The sequence below is a fragment of the Sorex fumeus genome, unplaced genomic scaffold (genome assembly GCF_029834395.1).
Source record: "Sorex fumeus unplaced genomic scaffold, SorFum_2.1 ptg000019l, whole genome shotgun sequence".
Taxonomy (NCBI): domain Eukaryota; kingdom Metazoa; phylum Chordata; class Mammalia; order Eulipotyphla; family Soricidae; genus Sorex; species Sorex fumeus.
In genome coordinates, this window is record NW_026606076.1 from 29511725 (window position 1) to 29532848 (window position 21124).

Below are 21124 nucleotides of genomic sequence, written 5' to 3' on the forward strand. Positions count from 1 at the left end.
AACTGAAACCGCGACTTCAGAATTTGGTATTACAGCACTTTGATTTGGGAATGGGGTCAGCAAGTACGAGTGAGTTGGTAAGATTCACGAATAAAGAAGAAATATTATTATGCCAGCAGGAGTGGACCAAGTATGTGATTGTAAAGGTGGAGGGCTGGGATTGGCAGGGAGAAATTCCAACACCTGATGCTTGGAGTAGAGGACTCATAGCTTTGCTAGGTGCTGACATCAACCGTGTATAAAAATACTGTGAGTTTTTGATTGGCTTGACAGTGGTAGTTGTTTAGAAAGCTAATTTGTGCACCCTAGAGATGGTGCAGTGAGAAATATACTTGTTTTGCATAGGGATGGATGGTCCTTACCCAGCACGCCTTATAGACAGCATAGACACACAGAACTGATCCGAGACACTGCATGGTGTGCTCCTTCACCCACCCAACCTCCAATGAATAGAAACTACAAAACAGAAAGAAAAAAAACTTTATTGATCCTGAAAGGCATCACTTGTGGTGAGAGCATTGCAATGGCCACGTGATCTGTCTCAGCTGCGTTACGATGCAGCGTAGTCTTCACCCCTGCATCACAGGTTCCACACAGAACTTTAACCAAATCCACATGTGGATCTATTTCATTTTCTCTTGAAATGGATGTGTCCGTTTTCTATAGAAGGAATTATTTCTAGTTGTATTCCTTCATTAAATTAAAAGGGGGGAAGTCCCAGAATTTACTCTCTATCCATCAATGTTGTGCGTCCAACTTACGGTAACATGAAGTTTTTCAATAGTAAGACAATTCATATGTCAGTAATTGCATTTTTGTGGTGCATATGTGTGGAACTACATCTGAAGGACTCAGTTTTTTGACAGGAAGACTCAGTGAATAAGTCAATAATTAGAATACTCTGTTGTTCTGCAGGAAAGCTGCCACCCCGAGTGGAATGTCTCTGATCCTGCACTGTATGATAATGTCTCAACTGATCAATCCTGCCCTCAGCCCCATGAGGACGACGAGACAGGCGGGATTTCTTCTGAGGGTGATCAGAATGGTGAGAGCTACCTCACTCTGAAGAAGCCCTCTCCTGGAAAAAGTTCCTTGGAGTGTGTTATTCTCAGTTCACAGACACAAAATTCCCCAATGGGGTACCTGCTAGGGAGAGAAGCACTGTTTATAGTTAGTCCCTCACAGCAACATACCCTCAACCACAGTCACCGTGAGCAGAACCCATATAGGTGTAAGGAATGTGGAGGAGCCTCCCCATGTTCTCAGCACTGTGGTGTTCCCTTAGAAAACCACAGTGGACAGAATCCCCAGAAATGTCAGCCCCAAGAACAAAGTGTGAGTCAAGGGTTACTCCATCATGACCATATGAATATAAATTCAGGAGCGAAACCTTTTGCATGTGAAACATGTGGGAAGGCCTTTGATCAATCATCACATCTTATGCATAGGAGAATTCATACAGGAGAGAAACCTCATGAATGTCAGACATGTGGGAAGGCCTTCATTCAGACCTCTAGTTCTAATGGACCTATGAAAACTCATAGTGCAGAGAAGCCTTATATATGTCAGGAGTGTGGCAATGCCTTTACTCGATCCTCAGGCCTCAGTACACATAGAAGTATTCACACTGGAGAGAAACCGTATATATGTAAGGAATGTGGGAAGGCCTTTGCGAAAGCCTCATGTCTTAGTGTACATAGGAGAATTCACACTGGAGAGAAACCGTATATATGTAAGGAATGTGGAAAGGCCTTTGCTTTGGCCTCAAGACTTAGTGAACATTGGAAAATTCACACTGGAGAGAGACCCTATGTTTGTAAGGAATGTGGAAAGGCCTTTATTTTGGCCTCAAAACTTAGTGTACATAGGAGAATTCACACTGGAGAGAAACCGTATATATGTAAGGAATGTGAGAAGTCCTTTGCTAAATCCTCAAAGCTTAGTGTACATAGGAGAATTCACACTGGAGAGAAACCGTATATATGTAAGGAATGTGGGAAGTCCTTTGCTGAATCCTCAAAGCTTAGTGTACATAGGAGAATTCACACTGGAGAGAAACCGTATATATGTAAGGAATGTGGGAAGTCCTTTGCTGAATCCTCAAAGCTTAGTGTACATAGGAGAATTCACACTGGAGAGAAACCGTATATATGTAAGGAATGTGGGAAGTCCTTTGCTGAATCCTCAAACCTTAGTGTACATAGGAGAATTCACACTGGAGAGAAACCGTATATATGTAAGGAATGTGGGAAGTCCTTTGCTGAAGCCTCAAGCCTTCGTGTACATAGGAGAATTCACACTGGAGAGAAACCGTATATATGTAAGGAATGTGGGAAGGCCTTTGCTAGAGCCTCAAAACTTACTGTACATAGGAGAATTCACACTGGAGAGAAACCGTATATATGTAAGGAATGTGGAAAGGCCTTTGCTACAGCCTCAAGCCTTAATGTACATAGGAGAATTCACACTGGAGAGAAACCGTATATATGTAATGAATGTGGAAAGGCCTTTGCTTTGGCCTCAAGACTTAGTGAACATTGGAAAATTCACACTGGAGAGAGACCCTATGTTTGTAAGGAATGTGGAAAGGCCTTTATTTTGGCCTCAAGACTTAGTGTACATAGGAGAATTCACACTGGAGAGAAACCGTATATATGTAAGGAATGTGGGAAGTCCTTTGCTGAATCCTCAAAGCTTAGTATACATAGGAGAATTCACACTGGAGAGAAACCGTATATATGTAAGGAATGTGGGAAGTCCTTTGCTGATCCCTCAAGCCTTATTGTACATAGGAGAATTCACACTGGAGAGAAACCGTATATATGTAAGGAATGTGGGAAGGCCTTTGCTCGATCCTCAAGCCTTACTATACATAGGAGAATTCACACTGGAGAGAAACCGTATATATGTAAGGAATGTGGGAAGGCCTTTGCTCAATCCTCAAACCTTACTATACATAGGAGAATTCACACTGGAGATAAACCATAATATATGTAAGGAATGTGGAAAGTCCTTTGCTGAAGCCTCATACCTTTGTGTACATAGGAGAATTCACACTGGAGATAAACCATATATATGTAAGGAATGAGGAAAGGCCTTTACTTCATCCTCGCAATTGACTATACATAGGAGAATTCACAGTGGAGAGAAACCGTATATATGTAAGGGATGTGGGAAGTACTTTGCTGAAGCTTGCTGATTTTCACCCGGGCTGCACCTATGCCAGTATTCTTGTGCTTGGAATTGCTTGTGTGTTAACTTGTAAATAATGGGTCATGGTGATGAAAATAAGGAGGAAGGTGACTGAATAAACTGTATAAACACCCTCCTGCTCAGAGCTGTAATGGCTCACTACTCTGTTATTGTTTGCTATGCTTCTGGCTTGGCCCAGTGGGGCTGGTTAGCGGGAATTATGGCAGAAATCAACCAAGATGCAGCATTGAATACTTTGAAAATGGAAAAATAGGTAATCCTTCATTCTTCAGTGTTTCCTGTGTTAGGATTTGGGATGCTTGAGCACCCTGGTTTGGCCACTTGAGCGCCAGGTCAAGCCAGCTTGTATGGTGCATTCACGCTTGTTTGTTACTTGTTCTGGATATCCAGGCTTTAGTGGATGTGGAGCTTTTGAGGGGTGCATTGGGTGCTGTTCTGTCACTCAGGTGTCATGGGTGAGGGTGCGTTATCCTGAGGGCCCCTGCAGCCAGCATCGATCCATGTCCAAGACGGCACTGGAGGTTGGGCACACGGACTTCAGGCCTTGGTGTGAGGAGCTTGCAAAGAGTGGAGGTCTTGGTCATCTCGTTCCTCCCTACTGGAGACTGTGAAGGACCCTGTTTTGAGCCTTTGGACTGGACCTAACACTTATCGAAACTCCAGATATGTTCACAGGCAGCCCCCAAAGGAAAGGGACACTTTTGCTGTCAGTCATTTTCATTGGCTTCAGTGCTGGGTTTGGCACTTTGGGGTGTGTTTAGACAAATGAGACGTATATGCCTTGAAAATTTACTCTTTGGATTATATTTTTTTTTTTCTTTTTGTGTCACACTCAGCGTTTTACATGGGTTTCTCCTGACTTATGCACTCAGGAATTACTCCTGGTAAAGCTCAGGGGACCATATTGTTTCTGAGATTCGAACCCGGGTTGGTCACGTGCTAGTCAAACCTCTTACCCGCTCTGCTATCACTTCAGCCCCTCTTTGGATTAATTTTAATAGCTGCTTTTATTCAAGGCAGTTGGAAGGGATTCTTTGATGCACAAGGTTTACTTCTGGTTGTGCATATCAGGAATTATTCTGTGGTGCTGCTGGGTACCTATCGGATGGGGAGGCTAGCATCCTAGTAGCTTCACAGTGATTCCAACCCCACTATTGGTGTTTTTCCCATATATAGAATTTCTACAACCTGGGATTATGGTACCGCCAGCAGGTCAATATGTGCCTGTAAGGCGACTGCATCAGCAGCCTGATGGCACCATCAGACTTCCAGATACTCCAAAATTGATGCTGTGCCTTTGGCCAGACTCCAAAAACTTTGGGCAAAGTCTTCCAAGAAAGTAAACAGCCAATGTTAGGTATGTGCAAGACACACCAACAAACCATTTCCTGCTCAGCTATATAATTGGAGGCAAGGTCTCTCTGGTTCCTGATCAAACCTCTTAAAGGCTATGATTCCAGAGACTCAGAGATAAATCTCGTAACCCAGCGGCTTTTTGCAGAGATGTGCCCGATACCCACAATGAGCTACCGGCGACAGACCACCACAAGGGGGAAAGGGGGTTTGTCTCCGCCTGATCCCACTTGGTGGCTCAGTGGCCACCATCTTCCAGAGGCCATTGGACAGACAGGTTTGGGCCTGCAGTGACAAGACATGCAAGGCCTCATGGGATTGGGCTGGACTCTGCAGTTTCCTCCCCACCTCAATGAGACCCCGAGTCGCTGCCCATGTACGAACTCTCTGGCTGATCCCAGAGTCTCAGAAACTAATTTCGGAACCCAGTGGCTTTCAGAAGAAATGTGTTCTGTCCCCACAGTAGGTTACCTAAGCTGGGTATTTCAGGTGGGAGTAGGTTTTGTGCCAGGCGGCTCAGTGGCCGCCGTATCTTAGGGTTCTGGACGGTTAGGTTTGGGACTGCAGTGAGGAGACATGCAGGGCTTAATGGGATGGTGGTGGAGCTGGCCCTTTTCCCCCTGCCCCAACGAGACCCCGAGTTGTCTGGCGCCTACGATTGACCTCTATGGCTCGTGATCAAGGTGAGTAATGGCCATGATCCCAGAGATTCAGAGACAAATCTCGAAACCCAGTGCCTTTTAGCAGAAACGCATCTGGACCCTGCAGTAGGTTACTGTCCCAGGTCCACCCCAGGGGGAATTGGTGCTGTCCCGCCAACGGCTCCTCCTTGGCGGCTCGGTGGCCTCCATCCGCCAAAGGCCTTTGGAAAGTCAGGTTTGTGCCCACACTCAGGAAGATACGTGGGGCCTCGCAGGATGGGTGTGGAGCTGGCCAATTCCTCCCCACCCCAACAAGAGCCTAAGTCATTCCCACGAACCGCCTCTCTGGCTCGTGATTAAGCTGTTTAATGGCCATAATCCCAGAGACTCAGGAACAAATCTCGGAGCCCAGCAGGTTTTAGCAGAAATTCCTCCAGATTTAGTTGTTAAAATTTCAGAATTCCAAAATCATATGTTATTTATAACCAGCAAATGAAAAAGAATTGTCTACTGTTGCGTTTTCACCAGATCTAACTGCCGGAGTAAAATGCCAAATAATAATGGTGGGTCTTGTGTCAAAATATTGAATGTAATCAAAGTAGAGAGAAGAATTGGAAATTATCTGCCCCACAGGTAGAGGAAGGCTGTGAAATGGCGTTATACTTGGGTTTTTAGTGATGGAAAATGGGCATGGTGAAGGGACGGGTGTTTCATTGTATGACTGAGACTTAAACCTGAAAGCTTTCTAAGTGCTCTCCCATTTTCCCCCGTTTTCTCTCATTTATTTAGAAATGGCCAGAGTAATAGTAGAGCAAGTAGGATGCTTACCTTACATGTGGCCAACCCAGGAGTCTTCCAGTCCACAACGTCTTTTCATTGCTTATTGGACATTGAGCGTCCCCTTCTCATTCCTAGAACATGTAATGTGGGGGTGTGGCATGGGGTAGGGGTGTCTTCTCCCCGGAGCTGTTCATTACGGAGAGATCCAGTGCTTTGCTTTCTTGACTTTGTTGTGATTCTTCCCTATCTGTCAGGTATGTCAAGTAGTCCATGTGTTTCAAGGCTCTTGTTTTCCCAGTTGTATAACTGGCCAGACTGTACAACTAATGGGTCGGGTACCCTTTCTGGACCCTGCTCAGTCAATCTGACACCATGCATATGTTTGCCTTTGGATCATTGTCATGTTTTTTGAAAATGGGAAGAAATTGAGTTTTCTTTTGTTATGGGGCCTGGGGATGCTCAACAGTTATTTCTGGTTGTTCTCATAAGTTGCTTTTAGCAGTGTGTAAGGATCAAACCCTGTCAGCCTCATGCTAGGCAAATGCCTACCTACTGTACGCTTGTACGCGCCAAAAAATGTTTTATTGTGTGTATGTTAAATTGTGACTGTGAGCCCATAGTGAAGTTAATTAGGACCAGAACAGCAGTGCATCACGGAGGGTGCTTGCCTTACAGATGCCGCCTACCTTCGATGTCCAGCATCCCCTTTGGTATCCCAAGCATCACTGGGTCTGATTAAAAACAAAACCCAAAAGGATTTTTTGGGGGATTGCCGAGCTCCTCCCAGCAACACTTCCCGCAGATTTTCCCTTTCTGTAGGCTTCCTTGGACTGTGAGAACTATGGAGATGTCCTCCACCTGTTTGGTCATTCAGCTGCATTCCATTCAACATTGGACTAATTCTCATTGTGCATTTTGTGTGATTTCAGAACTCAAATCACAGGTTTAGGATGTGACATTACAGCAGTTTCTTTAGGGAACAGGGGTATTGCATACAAGTCTGCTGTAAGAGTCTCTTGTTGAAACTATTATGCCATTGGAGTGCTCAGTGGACCGAGCATGCAACTTGAAAGGTGGGGTCCGGCTCCATCCCCACAACAACATCTATGGTCTCAGCATCACAGGAAAAATAACGGAGCCTAATGCTGGGACTAGAGGGTCTTTAACCTCAGTGGGTGCTGAAATCTGGAAATTTATTTTATTGTATTGTTTTTTAAAGTCTTCATTAAAATGCCAGTATTTTCAATGTTATTGATAGTTGTGTTTAGGCGTACCATCATTGAACACCAATTCCTGCATCAGCTTCCCTCCACCCGTGTTCCCGTATTCCCTCCCCACCCAGGTGCCCACTCTGCCCCCACCTGTCATCTGGACAAGCACTTGACTAGGTTTCAGTGGTTACAGCTTAGATCTCTTGTTTTCAGTTCTCTTGCATCTGTATTTTGGGTAAATGGCTACACCCCTCACTCATGTCACTGGCATAAGTGAATCTCTGATCCCTGTAAACTTCTGGGTGTCTTCCGCCCTAAATTTCATTCCTTCTTTGTCCGGCTTCTCTCTAAACTCTGGAATCAGGGATGATTTAAGCAGCCCCTTTACATTACATTTCCACATCCAGTGTTCGGTACTCCACAGATGAGTGAACAACATCCTGTTTTTGTTTCTTTTTCTGGCTAACTTCACTCAAGACAGTATCTTCCAGTTCCAACCATGTTGCTGCATAAAAGCAGTAATTCTAAAACCTAAAATATATATCAATTGATCAATTGATCTCCCTTTATTCATCGATTTATTCGAGTGGGTGTCAGTAACGTCTCCATGCATGCCTGTTGCATGCTAGTGTAGCCCAATGGCATCTGTTTGTTCTAGGAACATGGAGAGCCTCAAACTGATTTTTCAGGGTCTTGAGTAAGAAGTCTGAACATCTTGTAGGTGGGCGTCCACGCAGTCTTTTGACGTGCCGTGGAATTCAGTCAGTAATGGGTCTAGGCCAGTGGTTGTCTGTAAACCTAATTTCGTGTCCAGCCCCTCTGATTTTTGATGCCTTAGAAGATCAGACAGCATCCCTGATTCTTGACCATCGATGGAGATCAGAACTCCGGATTCTATCTCTCATTTGAGTGATGCGTGATATTCCAAGCATAGCTGTTACGATTCCTCTTTGAAAGACCCAAGTAGCGTTCTCATCCTGTTTTCATAGGGCCCAGGTCTTTATGGCATATGTTAATGCAGGAAGAACAGTGGAATTGAAGACATGTGCTCGAAGCTGGAGGTTCTTTGTCCTCTTAGTTATTTCTTAAACACTCTTGAAGGCATTCCAAGACACTCTCATCCTCCTGCGAAACTCAGGTGCCAGGTCATTCATCATGTTTCTTTCTCAAACTAGGTATATATAACTTGCATTCGGACATGGTGGTTCCAGTGAAAGCGAATGGAGGATCAGAAACGAGGCTGTTTGTAATAAACATTGTCTTCATAATTGTGATGCTTCGTAATTCAGCTGTAGTCTGACCTTTCCACACTCACGGTCGAAGTAGGTCATCATTTTTGCCTCTTGGCTGATGTTGGGTGTTATTAGAATGATGTCATCAGCAAAGCAGAGGTGGTATAGTTGCCGACCATCTATCTTCACTCCCATTCCTTCCCATTCCAGTCGTCGCATGATGTTCTTGAGGGTGGCACTGAAGAGTTTTGGTGAAATAGTATCACCCTGCTGAACCCCTCTCTTGACATGGATAATTACTTCTTTGTAGTGTGGTCAGATCCTCATAGTGAATCCGTAATAGAGCTCACGGAGGATCCTGATGTATTGAGTTTGTACACCCTGATTGGCTAGGGCTTCTATGACCGCTTCCATCTCAACAGAAGAAGAAGGCCTTCTTTAAATCAATGAACGTTAGACAGAGCGGCATCTTGAACTCCTGAGAAACCTCAATGAGCTTAGTAATCGTGTGGATATTGTAGATGGTGCTGAATCCTTTTCGGAACCCACCTTGTTTACATGGTTGTTCTTCATCTAGTATTCTGCTAATCCTATTCAGGATGACTCGAGTGAACAGATTGTAGATGAGAGACAATAGGCAGATTGGGCGATAGTTGCCAATGTCGTGGATGTCTTCCTTCTTGTATAGTAGTACGGTCTTGCTGGTTTTCCATTGGGATGGAACCTTGCATTCAGACAGCGTGTGAAGAGCCGAGCCAGTGTATTGATGAGTACTGATGGTAAGTTCTTCAAGTGTTCAGGTCTGATCTCGTCTGGGCCAGGTGTTCTTTGTTTCTTTACCGAACGAGATGGCATGTTGAATTTTGAAGGGAGAACATTCGGAATGATATATCCATGGTGCAGAATGTGGTATGCGGGCAGGTGGACATGGCTATTAAAGAGATCTGAGTAGAAGTCATGAATAATCTTCTCCATTTCCCTTCTGGATGATGTGATAGATCCATCAGGATGTCGGAGGGGAGTGATCTTGGTCTTGTAGTTGGTGAAGGACAGGCGGGCATTACGAAACCTTTTCCCGGCTTCTGCCACATCTACCAGCATCGCTGTTCTCCTGTCTTTGAGGTCATCCTTGATGCTTCTCTGCATTGTTTTGCCAGCTTGGACGTTCGCTTGCGGTTGCCTGAGGCATGTGCCAAGCCACATTGGCGAATAAGTTCAAGAGTGTTTGAAGAAAGGCAGTTTTTTTCATGGTTATCTCTCTCGGCCCTGAGAGTCCCAGCAGCAGGAATCCCTGAGCAATGCTGGTGTGATCCTCTCCCCACGTATGTTAATTAAAATTCTCCTTAACACACCCTAGTTTCTCTGATTGCTGTTACCTTCACCCCAGACATCTGGAGATGCTGGAGTTGAATCTGGCTTCTGCCACCCTCCTCCATGGAAAACAGAAGAAATGGGACTTCTGTGTATAAGAACCTCAAAACTCAGGACGGAAGATGGCACCCTCAGCAATGCGGGGCGCTGTGATATGTGGAAGTGGGGTCTGGAGACCTTTAGAACTGAGTTGGTTGGACACATCGTACTGCAGGAAGGCAAGCCTATCCTGTGTCACCCTGTTCGCTCTCGGGTAGGTGGCTCTGGAGCACTGGTAACTGGGTATCCGTCCACACATAGAGTGAATGGGGCAAGCCCCAGGCAGCAGGGACACCCGGACACAGATCCCCAGTTTATTCCCTGACCAAGGCCCAGTCGGAGGCAGGCAGGGCCGGAAGATGCTGGACTCTCTCATCCCCTGTCTTACTTTGCGGGTGTAAGAGTGTTGAATGCATCAGAGGTGACTCCTCTTGGCACACGGACCCCTCGAGAATGAAGCAGCACCATTGAGGTCTGGGGTCATCCCCCAAACCCCCACCCCACCCCACCTGGTCCACACCTTCTGATCTGACTATATTATTTGAGTGAGGGGGTCAGAAGCAGTGTTGGGGGACCCCACATCCTTGTGGAGTTCGACTTTGGTTCCCACACTTGGGGAACCTCCAATTGCCCTGCTCCCGCAAATGTCTGGGAAAGCCAATGAGCGGTCTCCCTGGAACAGAAGGGAATCCAATCTAGGCTTTTACCTAGGTCAAAGTCCCGTTGCTAAGGAGGTTGCCTAGGCAGGTTGAGAGTGGTGATGATCTTCTTTGAAATTCCTTTCCTGGCTTTTTGTTTCTGCAGGAGCTTCTCTGGGTCTGTTACTGGCCATAGGTGAGGGTGTGATCAGGCCTTAGTTTCTGTTTTCTTCAAGGTTGGCCTTCACAAATTCAGAGCTATTCCTGGGAAATTTACTGCCTTTACCTTGGGAGCCTTCCTGCATGCCTACATCAATTCCCTCCAAACCATTAGGATTTGCTGGACCTTAGGACGTTAGGAGCCCTCAACCCTGGCCCCAGAGGAGTGACTCCTGAGTGCAAAGGCAGGAATAAATAAGCCCTGAGCACTGTTGACTATGTCTCCCTCCCCAAAGATGCAAATCCTAAGTTTCCCGGTGCTTCCCAGGTAGCTGATTACTCCCTGTGGTATCAGGGGACCATGTGATACTGGAGGTGAGCCCAGAATAACCATCTACAGGCAGAGAAAGCCTTGATCGCAGGGATCACTGAAATCGCTCACATCTGTAATTTATAAACCTGATCCCCCTGACATAGCGCTTTCTGTTCAATACACAAACAAGTACTTTTTTTTAGGGGTGGGGATAAGGCACAACCAGAAATAGAGTTACTTCTGGCTCCCCAGGCAGGATAACTCCAGGTGGGCTTGGGAGGGAAAGGGATTATATCCTGTCATCCCCTGCAAGACAAACTCCCAGCAGTCCCTAAAATCTGAATTTCAATTTACCTTGAATGCATCATTCAATCTCCCCCAGCCCTTGGGTGGGATACACAATGCCTCCATTATCTCTGGGTTCCTCATGGCTTGCCCTTTGACCATTTTTTTTCCATTTTTGTGTCCCACTTCGGTGATGCTCAGGGGTTTCTCCTGAATATGCACTCAGGAATTACTCTTGAAGTGTGGTGCTTGGGGGATCTTGTGGCAAACACTCTGTTTCAACCTTTTGATGTCTTAAATATACACTCCTAGTTCATTCTTTACGTTACTGTTCTCAAGTTCAAATTAAACTAGTGTCTTCAGTACTATGAGGGAAAGGGAATTGCTGATGATTGCAATTCAGGGAAACGCAAAGATCTTCCCATTCTGTAAACTCTTAAGATTTCTTGCCACTGTATATTTTCATATGCCTACTAACGTCTGGGCTCCTGGTGAACCTGAATTAACCTCCTGAGTTTCCTTATATAGCAAACCATAGTAATAATAGTAATGATTACTATTTCCTATGCCAGTGTCCCAGCATTTGGACTTGATTTGTATGTTAACCTGTAAAAAATTGGTCCTTTTTTTTTGGTCACACCCAGAGATGCTCAGGGGATACTCCTGGCTTTGCACTCAGGAATCACTCCTGGCTGTGCTTGGGGGACCATATGGGATGCTGGGAATCGAACCTGGGTCAGCCACATGCAAGGAAAGCGCCCTACCCTCTGTGCTATTGCTCTAGTCCCTGTAAATAATGGGTCTTGATGATGGAATCCAGGGGAAATCTGATTAAATAGGAACTAAGTAAAAGGGTACAAAAACCACCCCTCAATCCCAAATATCAGTGCCACTCCTGGGAGTGCTTGGGGGACTGTATGTGATGCCGGGGACCGAACATATGCCCTGCCAACTGTACTATCACTCTGGCTCCAAGTACAATTTTTCATCCTCTAATTTTTCATCCTCTTTTTCTTTTATAAATTCACGTACCCATAGGTAAACCATAGCCTGAAAACCTGACCTGTAAGCTCTGAGCATTTCTGGATGTGGTCCCAAAACTGAAACAACAAACCCAGAGGACTGACCGTTCAGAACATATTACTAGATTTTGCACCTCTTCTGTTGACAGTTAACTCCGCATTGCCTTTATTTAGGCAGGAGGATTGACTATGCGGGATTTTGCCAAACTCAGCAGCTCTCCGGGATCACTCCTTGGCAATTCAGGTTGTGAAGCTAAGTCTTTTGCGTTCATGACAAATGCCCTGCCACTCACTCTCAGCTCTTTCGTGCCGCTGATAGCCTTTGAAATTGCAGACTGTACTTCTGGCTCAAGTTTGCACCAGGAGCCAGCAACCCTGTCCTGACCTCTATCTACCAGCTGTGCCTCAGCCCTGCCCCCTGCTGTAACTTTCTCACAAAGTTCACATTATTTATATAGAATTTGAATTCCTGCAGTCAGAGATAGGCCAGGAATGCAAGACCTGTCCTTGCAAGCAGTCTACCATGATACACTCTCCTGTACAAAGCAGGATTCCTCCAAGCACCTCTCAGGTAAGCTCAAATTTCTGCCACCTTTAGCAAAATCCAAACCTGCATTCTACAAAACTGGTTGGTGAAGGTTGACTAGTGAACAAATTACATATATATATATATATATATATATGTAGATATAGATATAGATATACACACATACACAAACACACACATATATGTGTATATATGTATATATGTGTATATATATATACACATATATATATGGTCATACCCTGTGGTTGCTGCCAAAAGTAACAAATGGTACTCAGTGTTGTGCCGGGGTATACAGGTCAGCCGTGTACAAGTCCAGTACCCTACCAGACTATAGCTGTGGCACCTAAATTTATTGATTTATTTTTGGTTGACTACACCCAATGGAGATTAGAGTTTATCTCGACTCTGTTCTCATTGATAATGCTAGGTTTGGGGACCCTGTGAGGTGGTAGAGATTGAACCTCGGTCAGCTATGTGCCAGACAAGCAACTTGTGGTCTGTGCTTTCCCTGTAGCCATCATAAAAATGCTTCTTTACTAAGTCGAGATAGTTGTGTTCTTTTTTCTGATTAACTACACAATTCACTTTCATTTTTTTTTTCTTTTTGGATCACCCCCAGTGATGCACAAGGGTCATTCTTGGCTCATGCATTCAGGAATTACTCCTGGCGGTTCTTGGTGGACCATTGGGGATTCTGGGAATCAAAGCTGGGTTGGTCGTGCCCAAGGTAAACACCCTCTCCGCTGTGCTATCGCTCCAGCCGCCCCCCACAGTTCACTTTTTTGTGTTTTTGTTTTCGGATCACAGCCAGAATTGCTCTGGACTACTCCTGACTCTGCACTCAGGAGTCACTCCAGGGGGACCTGGGGGAACTTATGAGAAGTGGGATTTTGAACAGGATTTACCCGTTAACAGATGTTCCCGGTCTGTCCTGGTAGCTCTCCCTCTCTGTCCACATTTGGTGCTCTTGGGCCACTTCTCCACCCTGGACAGTTGTTGCTTTGGACCGAGGAAAGTAGAATGAGGACCAGGCTGGTTGCTGATTACTTGCAGTTTATTCAGTCTCTTGTCTCCCAGCTCTATCCAACCCTCTCTCTAACTCGCTCCCCAATGCTCTCCTCTCCAATCTCCCCAACCACTCTTACTCTCAGCTCTCAGCCTTCTCTTTAAGTCGCAGCCGTGTCCTCTAACTCTGTGTCTCTTCTTCTCTCACTGTCTCGTTGTCATCCTGTTGTTCATCGATTGACTCAAGCAGGCCCCAGTAATGTCTCCTTCTTCCTATCCCTGAGATTTTAAGAAGTACCACATTTGAGGCTCTTTCAGGGTCAGGAGAAAGAGAACCATGATTGTTACTGGTTTTTGGCATATTGAATACACCATGGGGAGTTTGCCAGACTCTGCGGTGTGGGCAGGATACTTCTGGTAGCCTGCCAGTTTTTCCAGATTAAGACTAGATAATAAAATTTTGTGTGGCCGTGCACTCCCCAGAGCACGGTGTTATAGTCTTTGGGTCTTGGCCATTGATGGGATTACACGGCACCGGGAACAGTTGGTGGGTGTCACGCCTACATACTGGAAGATGGGAGATCTGGGTGGAGGAGGCCCAGTCCCAATACGAGCAGCTTGGAGATGTCAGCCCCAGGTCCTGAACACTTGGGTTCCTCTGCTGGTGCCTTCATGCGTGAGGCTCATCCGAACTTGTGGAGAGTGGTCTTAAACATGGCTGTGGCTCGAACCAGAGGTCTTGAGCTGCCAGGGCTCTGCTCGGGGTTGGGAGGGAAACTCAACACACCCTCCTCCAAAAGGCACCAGTGAGAAAGCCAGACACAGAGGCAGGAGACTACGTGTTTTCTTTCAGGAGCAGGGTTTTATAGTCTCTGGGTCTTGGCCATTGATGGGATTACACAGCACCGGGGGCAGTTGGTGGGTGTAACGCCTATATACTGGAAGATAGGGGATCTGAGTAGAGGAGGACCATCTCTTTTCTCAGTCTCCTTCATTCCCCTGTCTCCCTGAAGCTGCTCTTTTTCTTCTCTCACCACGACCACAATTCAGCCTCCCCACGGGAAGCGCAATGAAAAATGATTTTCTAGACTTCCCAGTTACGTGCAGCCCATGAAGAAAAAGCAGCCCTAAAGGTGTGTTACTCCTCTCCTTCGACCAGCAACTTAATTGACATATTTAGTTTTACTTCCTAATGATCACCATTCTGTATGGACATAGTAATAGACACTTTTAGACTTGTTGGTGACTCTCCTGGGGACTTCTCACCACAGATTCAGACTCAGGCCGGATCAATCATTCCCAATCCCAGCAGTGTCCAAGTCTAGTTATTACTTTTTGATTCGTGACAAAATTTGTCCATGACCAGGCTCTTATAGATAAGCATTATGGTACTTTGGCCAGGCCCATTTCGATGCCAGCGAAGCTAGCTCACCACTTGCCCTGGGTCCATCTAGTACCTCATCGAACCCTTCTTTATGAGATTGAGGAAGTAAGGGCAGCTGAGGCTTCAGTCAAGAGAGCAGATGTCCAGGAGGTAATATTATCTGGAGATGAACTCTCAAGCTCAGGCTCTTCTTTGTAACTGTCTTCCTGTATCCATACAAAAAGCAATTGCTCTGAAATAGCTAACCATGCAAAAGACATTAAGGAGAAGAGAAAGACAATATTTACAAGTCAAAGTCTGATCAGTTGACAAAGGTAATTGAAAGGTTATGGGCAATCAAGAAACATAAGATCTCACTGCCAGGGAGCAAGGGCAGACCACAATTAAACTACAATACCTGGTGATCCTCAGTGGTTTCTCTTGGCTCTGCACTCAGGTATTATTTCTGATGGTGTTCCTGAAAACTACAGGATCCTGGGGATTGAACCTAGGTTGGCCATGTGCAAACAACACCCTACCCAGATCAACAGTTGCTCTGGTCTCAGTTGGAGAGTTTAGATACATGTAACTGTGCACAGAATGTTGTTTGAAAGGATAGAAAGGGCGCCTTGATGAAATCCTTTATAAGTGGGAATATGGGTCAGGTCCCAAGATCTCCACATCCCAGGAAACCATTCCGTTTACCTGTGATTTCTCACAAGGATGGTCACATTCCTGGATCCCACCCATGTTACTTTACTAATAATAGAGGTAAAAAAAAGGAAACATTTACGATTGGATAAAGGAAAATTTATTCCATCTATTAGTCAGATGGTGCTCAGGGGACCCTTTGGAATTCTGGACATTGTACCTAGATTGACTACATGCAGCACACTGTACTAGTGTGATACTCTCAGTTTGAAATCATGTTTCTGAAACTGCCTCCTGGGGTTTTCTTTGAAGCTGAGAGTCCACTGCTCGCGTGTTGTCAAGGGGTAGAGCGTTGGCCAGACCTTGCTCTCTGATGATCTTACCAGTCTTTGTTCCTCTTCCATGTCTCCAGCTCTCTTGGTTTCTACTAAGCCAGTTCCTCTCTGAATCCCCAGGATTGGCTTCGGAGTCACTGTTTTCATCCCCATCTGGATTTATCATTTCCCCAAGAAACTCATTGTCCCGTACCCTACCAGCTACCTACCTACAGAGCTTAATTTAATTTGACATGAAAACTCACATGGCATAGACTAATGAGTGCAATCCTCTGTTCTTCTACATGGCAGTAGCCAGCCCTGGTGGAATGTCTCTTCCTGCACACTGTGATAAAGTGAGCAATTTGGCCCTCATCCCCACAGGGATGCCAAGACAGGTGGGATGTGTTCTGAGGGTGATCAGAAGATCACTCTTCCCATGTCCTCAGCACCATCACTTTCCCATAGAAGCCCATATTGGACAGAATTCCCAGAAATGTAAGCACTGAGGACAAACTTTTGAGTCCAGCATGACCCCGGTGGGACTATGTGAACATCCACACAGGAGAGAAACTGTTTAAGGAATGTGGGAAGGCCTTTGATGGATCCTCATACCTTATACATAGGAGATTTCATACTGGAGAGTCTGTATGCATGTAAGGAATGTACTGTGGCCTTTCTCTGTCTCATACATCTTAGTATGCACAGAAAAAGTCACACTGGAAAGAAACCATATGCATATACAGAGTGAAAGTCTTTGCTAATTCCACAAGACTTAGTACACAGAAAATCTCACACTGGAACACTGGAGAGATAACTTATATTTGGTAGCAATGTAGGAAGGCCTTTGCTTCTTCCTGAAGTCTTAGTTTTCATAAATTCTGTTTTGTAGAAAACCCTTATATATGTGAGGTTGGTGGAAAGGCCTTTCATCTCAGGTCTTTCTGAGCATAGGAATGTTCATACAGGTGAATGAAACATTATTTGTGTCACTACTGTGGGAGGGTCTTCACTTACTTTTAAAAAATTTTTGTCTATAAGGAAACGCACATTGCAGAGAATCCATGTATATATGTAAGGAGTGTGGCAAGGCCTTTCCTTATTTCACAATCCTTTTGTGAAACTGAAATTTTTATATAGGAGACAAATCTTATGTTTTTTATGACTTTTGCAAAGCCTTCACTTTCCCCTAACTCCTTATTAAACATAGGAAAATTCATTCTCGAAGAAGACATATGTAGGGGTGTGGGAAGATTTTTACTCAATCTTCAAGCTTTTCTGTGTGAGAAAAATTTATCCTGGATTGAGGCCTTATATATGTAATGACTGCAGGAAGATTTTGATGCAATTGGCGTAGCTTTCTGAACAGGAAAATTCACAGTGGAGAGAAATCTCATAAGTGTAAGGAATGTGGAAAGGTGTTCAGTTTGTCTCCAGCCCTTACTGCGCATGTGAAAAGTCATTTTGCAGTGAAAAATTACATCTGTCAGGAGTGTGGGAAAGAATTTTCCTGGATACTTGGGCCTTATGCATAGGAGAATTCACACTGGAGAGAAGCTATATATAAATATACATATTTATATATGGAAGAATATATATATTTATGTAAGAACGTGGAAAGTGAATTATTCTCACCTGCAACTTTAAAGACAATCCTGGAGGAAATCCTGTAGGTAAGGAATATAGGAAAGCTTTCATGTTCCCTCAAGCTTTAGTAAATATAAAAGTTATGTTGGATCAATCACTTCCATGATAACAATGGCCGGCGTCAGAACAGGGCCCTTAGGTAAAACAATTTTAGTTTCAACAAGTAGGTGGGGGATAGATACAAAAGTACAGTAAGGAAGGAAATAATCCTGTTATATGTGAAAGCTTCCTGTGATACTAGTACCGTAAGTGAAAGGTACTTGCTGATTATCCCCTGCACCATGGTTATGACAATGTCCTGGCATGTGGACTTCCCAGTATTTTAACTGGTAAATAATGGTTCTTAGTGATAAGGCAAGGTGGAAGGAATTAAATAAGAAGTAAATAGGTACAGACATTGCATTTTGCTGTGTACTGTAACGACTCACCATGGTTTCATTCTTTGCTGTGACTCTGACTTGGCTCAGAGGCCCTGCTTTGCATAGATCATGGCATAGATCAACCAGGATGCTGTGGTTCCCCTTTTTTGACGTTGTATAGAGGGCAAACCTCTATTCTTCAGGCCATTCTGTGTTATGTTCTGGGAGTCACATCCCGCAGTGCTGTCCATAATTTGTGTCCAGGTAGAGCCACATGCAAGGAAACACTTCATTCGCTGTAACATATCTGCACTCATTGTATTCAGTTTTCCATTTGATTTACACAAACATTGAGGGTAAACGTTTTGAGACTTACACTTTGGAAGCAGTAAAATCCTAACAATCTCTTATACACCAAAATGGGACCATATAGAATCCAGATGATTGAACCTGAGTCAGCTGCATACAAGGGAAACACCCTTTCCACTGTGCTTTCGCTCCAGTTAACCAGCCTTACACATTTACCTGCATTTTCCTAGTTGTTCTCTGCGCAGCTGGTGTCTGGCCCTTTAAGGCTGCTTGCAGAAGCAGAAGTGACGTCACAGCAGGGCATTTACATGTTTGCATGCAAGATGCTGGATCAGGCCTCCATTTGTTAAACAGGTGAAGGGAGAAGAGGCTGTCTGTCTGTCGTGGTAGGGGTCTGTGAAGGCCGGTTTTGTGGCAGGACACTAGTGGCCTCCCTTGAGCACCCCGCACTGCGCCTCCCAGTTTCTGCACTGAGGGGCGGAGCCAAGCCAGCTCTAAGGACACTTTTAAGCTTTTTCAACTGATATCCACGCGGTTCCTGCTGCCCGGCGGGGTTTTGTGGGGGACTCGGACCTTTGGTGAGTGCAGTGGGGGCTGTGCTGGGGCGCAGGGGTCGCGGGTGTGAGTGCGTGGTTCTGGGGATCCCCTGCAGCTCCGCTGTGGGATGGTGGCAGGTGGGCGCGGGGCCGAGTGGGTGGGGGGGGGCGCTGGGCCGTCCCTACCCTCCCAGCTCGGGAATGCACTGGGCCCTGTCTTGGACGCTTTGGCCCCAACCTCACTGCTGTAGAAGCTGCAGGTTCACTTAGAGGACCTGAGAGATAGCACAGCGGTTATCGCGTTTGCTTTGCATCTGGCCCACCCAAGGTCGATCTCCAAGCTCGACCAGGACGGGTGCCTGAGCACAGTTAGACGTTTCTTGTCCATATCCCCAGTGGTGCCTCCAAAACTATAAAAGGACTGTTCAATGACACTGTAGCCCTCAGTCACTACTCATTAGTAGCCTTGATTTCCAGACCAGCCATGGGTGGGGTTCTAGGGGTGGTTGCGGTTTGCAACTGAAAATTTACTTTAGGGCTATTTTTGGTTGTATTTTGGGCACAAATATGTAATCTCAGGGCTTCTTTAAGGAGCAGCACTCTGGAATTCTTTTTTTTTATGTTCTTTAGGTGTCATGTGAGATGCTGAATATCAATCAGGGTCAGCATGGGAAGCGCCCCTCCCAGCTTAATATCTCTGAATCCACATTGTTGTTTTTTCTAACATAGAATTTCTGTATCCTAAAATCAATTTGAAAATTGCACCCCGACTCTTCATCTCTCCCTGATTAGGCAAAACCCGGCTATTACACAGAGAGTTGTGTTCAAATAATGTCTGGACATGCGCCGCATGCCTTTGGTGGCTGTGATTGGTCTCCCCACCCTGGCCGGTGAAGGGTAACAGAGGATCAAAGAAGGAAACAGGGGTCAGGCTGTTGGTGATCTGCTGGATATTAACCCAAAGTGTCTTAGGCTTCATCTGTGAATTGCCCCTTTTGCTCCTCCCAGAGAAGCTTATCATGTCCTTGCTAACATCCCTAATTTAGTTAAAGTTTATCTTTAACATTTCCTTTGTATTTTTCTTCGCGTTGTCTCAGTTCCCCAGGCCAGTCTTGATTACTTATATACCATAACTTTCCGGTTATTCTCAACTTTGTATTTGTACTGCTTTGTAGTTGAAGTGGCTGTGTATTTGTACCTGCTTCCCTGTTTCCCCTATAGCATTTTTATGTTTTCACTCTACAGCACTGTTCTTTGGTTAAACACAGAAAGACCATCAATGCTTATACTCCTAGTATTTCGGAGTAGATGGACTCAAGTATATCTACTCCTGGGCATAATTGCTTGGTCCTAATTACTTGACTCGGGCTTCAGTTACTGTAGTTCCTAACACCCCAAAAGGGAGGTTCTGCCGTGGAACTTGTATGGACCAGGGGCAAGTGGGAAAACTACCCCAGCTTCGAAATGGAACATTCTAGAAAGCACGTGTGCATGGTCTTGATGCAAACAGTTACAGCATTAGAGAGAGGATCCCCATGGGGAAGGAGAAGGTGAACTGGCCTGAAGACTTAGTCTGGGATTTACAGTAAAAGCCTTCCTTGCTCTCAGAGCCCAGAGAATTAAGTGTTAAAAGCCTTATTTGCTCTGGGGGCTGGAGAGATAGCACAGTGTGTAGGGTGTTTGGCTTGCACACGGCCACCCTGGGTTCGATTCCCAGCATCACATATGGTCCCTTCTGCAATGCCAGGAGTAACTCCTGAGCGCAGAGCCAGGAGTATTCCCTTGTATCACCGGGTGTGACCCTAAAAAGCAAAAAGAAAAAAAAGCCTTATTTGCTGTCAAAGCCCAGAGAACTAAGTGTTGGGATATTTGTCTCTTACTGTGTTTATCCAAACAACTACAAGTGTTGATAACTTATACAACTAGAGGAAGAGATAAAAGCAACGTAGATGTCCCTGGGAGACAGAGTGTCTCCTTGGGTAAATCTCCCCATGAGAATTTACTCTGCCAAATGTTTATCTGCGTAAATGATCAGTCACCCCTCTTACCTGTCCCTTTTCGATGCCAGGGTATCTGACAGTTCTCCTGGGTCCATTCATTATCTTGCTTTTGGGGTGCTAAGAACAAAGGGCAGAT

The 21124-nt window shown here is 45.3% G+C and overlaps 1 protein-coding gene across 1 annotated transcript; it reads left to right on the forward strand.

Annotated features, from left to right (window-relative positions):
- Positions 1 to 1377: 1377 nt before the first annotated feature.
- Positions 1378 to 2988, forward strand: LOC130022336 (zinc finger protein 420-like; the record flags this gene model as incomplete). Its single annotated transcript, XM_056113085.1, has 1 exon — positions 1378 to 2988. A coding segment is annotated over one exon (1611 nt), but the record flags the coding sequence as incomplete, so codon positions are not given.
- Positions 2989 to 21124: the final 18136 nt, after the last annotated feature.